The 1,349-nt window shown below is 39.3% G+C and overlaps 1 protein-coding gene across 1 annotated transcript; it reads left to right on the forward strand.

Moving 5' to 3' along the window:
* Positions 1 to 217: 217 nt before the first annotated feature.
* On the forward strand, positions 218 to 724 carry LOC127811082 (uncharacterized). The gene has a single exon (XM_052350793.1). It carries the CDS (start codon positions 218 to 220, stop codon positions 722 to 724), a length of 507 nt encoding a protein of 168 aa, XP_052206753.1.
* Positions 725 to 1,349: the final 625 nt, after the last annotated feature.

The following is a 1,349-nucleotide window of genomic DNA, read 5'->3' on the forward strand; positions in this document are numbered from 1 at the left end:
TCTAGCCATCGGTGCCTATCTTAGAGAGGCTAGTTTCAGTCGTTGGGCAAGTGCATATTCGGATGGCAAAAGGTTTGATATAATGACCACAAACATTGCGGAATGCCTCAATGCAGCTCTGGCAGATGCGTGTAAATTGCCGATTTAATGTTTGATGGAGTATATCAGGAATATGCTGCAATAATGGTTTTATGAGAGACGGGATGATGCTAGTAAAATGGGTGGATATATAACAGCTTGGGCTGAGGGAGAAATAGGCAAAAGATTGGCATTATCCCAGTATTGGTGTCTAGAACCGATTGATATGTATAGATTCAATGTTCATGATGGTCACTTTGGGGGTATTGTGGACTTGAAGGTGAGAACTTGCACTTGTAGAGTGTTTGATTTCTACAAATTGCCATGTGGTCATGCCCTGGCTGGTGCACGTTCACGCAATATTCACCCATATAATTTGTGCTCCTCATACTATCAAACAGAAGCTCTGCTGTGTGCCTATGCCGATTCGATAATGCCTCTGGGCAGCCAAGTCGACTGGACTGTGCCGGCGAAAATTGCATCTATTAAATTGCTACCGCCGGCAAGTAGACGCAAACGTGGAAGACGTCAGATTTGTCAAATTCCCTCAGCCGGTGAAGAGAAGAGGAGGGTAAAATGCAATCGTTGTGGTCTAATTGGTCACAATCGCCAAACTTGCTCTAATCCAATAACTTTGTTGTCATAAACGTCGTCTAACATACATTCAGTAATTTCAAACATTTAAAAAGGCCAATATTTTAATAAGAACAACAATGTAACAGGCACCATTATTGTAGTATTTGTCGAATTTCTTGTCTTATGGAATCGATATCGATTACTTAACCGATGTGTGATGTGTGTTAGCCGACGAAATATCAAGAAGAGGATATCGAAAAAAGGGTATCGATTTCAAACCGATGAAACATAACTGATGTATCTGTGGAAATATTATCCACATAATACATTGCAAACCAATGATATCACATATAAAGGATGTCTTACAGGTCACCAAACTTGTTGTAATCCAATCTTGAAAGTTAAGAAATTAGTTATGGGGAAAACAATATCGGTGAATTCATATCAGTTAACTAACCGATGTTTGTTAACCGACTAATACTGAGGAAGTCGACATCTCAGTCAATTGGTATTGGTTTATATTCGACACCTCGGCTACAAAATCCAGTGCATCTGATCCTGCAAAAGCATATGAGATCTGTAAAGTTCAGATCCATTTGAGAACAAATATCCCACAATCACCACCCCTGTCAATTATAGCAAATAACATTTTATATATCGGATATATATATCGGTTCATGATCGATATAGGAAAC

This window comes from Diospyros lotus, chromosome 10 (assembly GCF_014633365.1).
Source record: "Diospyros lotus cultivar Yz01 chromosome 10, ASM1463336v1, whole genome shotgun sequence".
Classification (NCBI taxonomy): Eukaryota; Viridiplantae; Streptophyta; class Magnoliopsida; order Ericales; family Ebenaceae; genus Diospyros; species Diospyros lotus.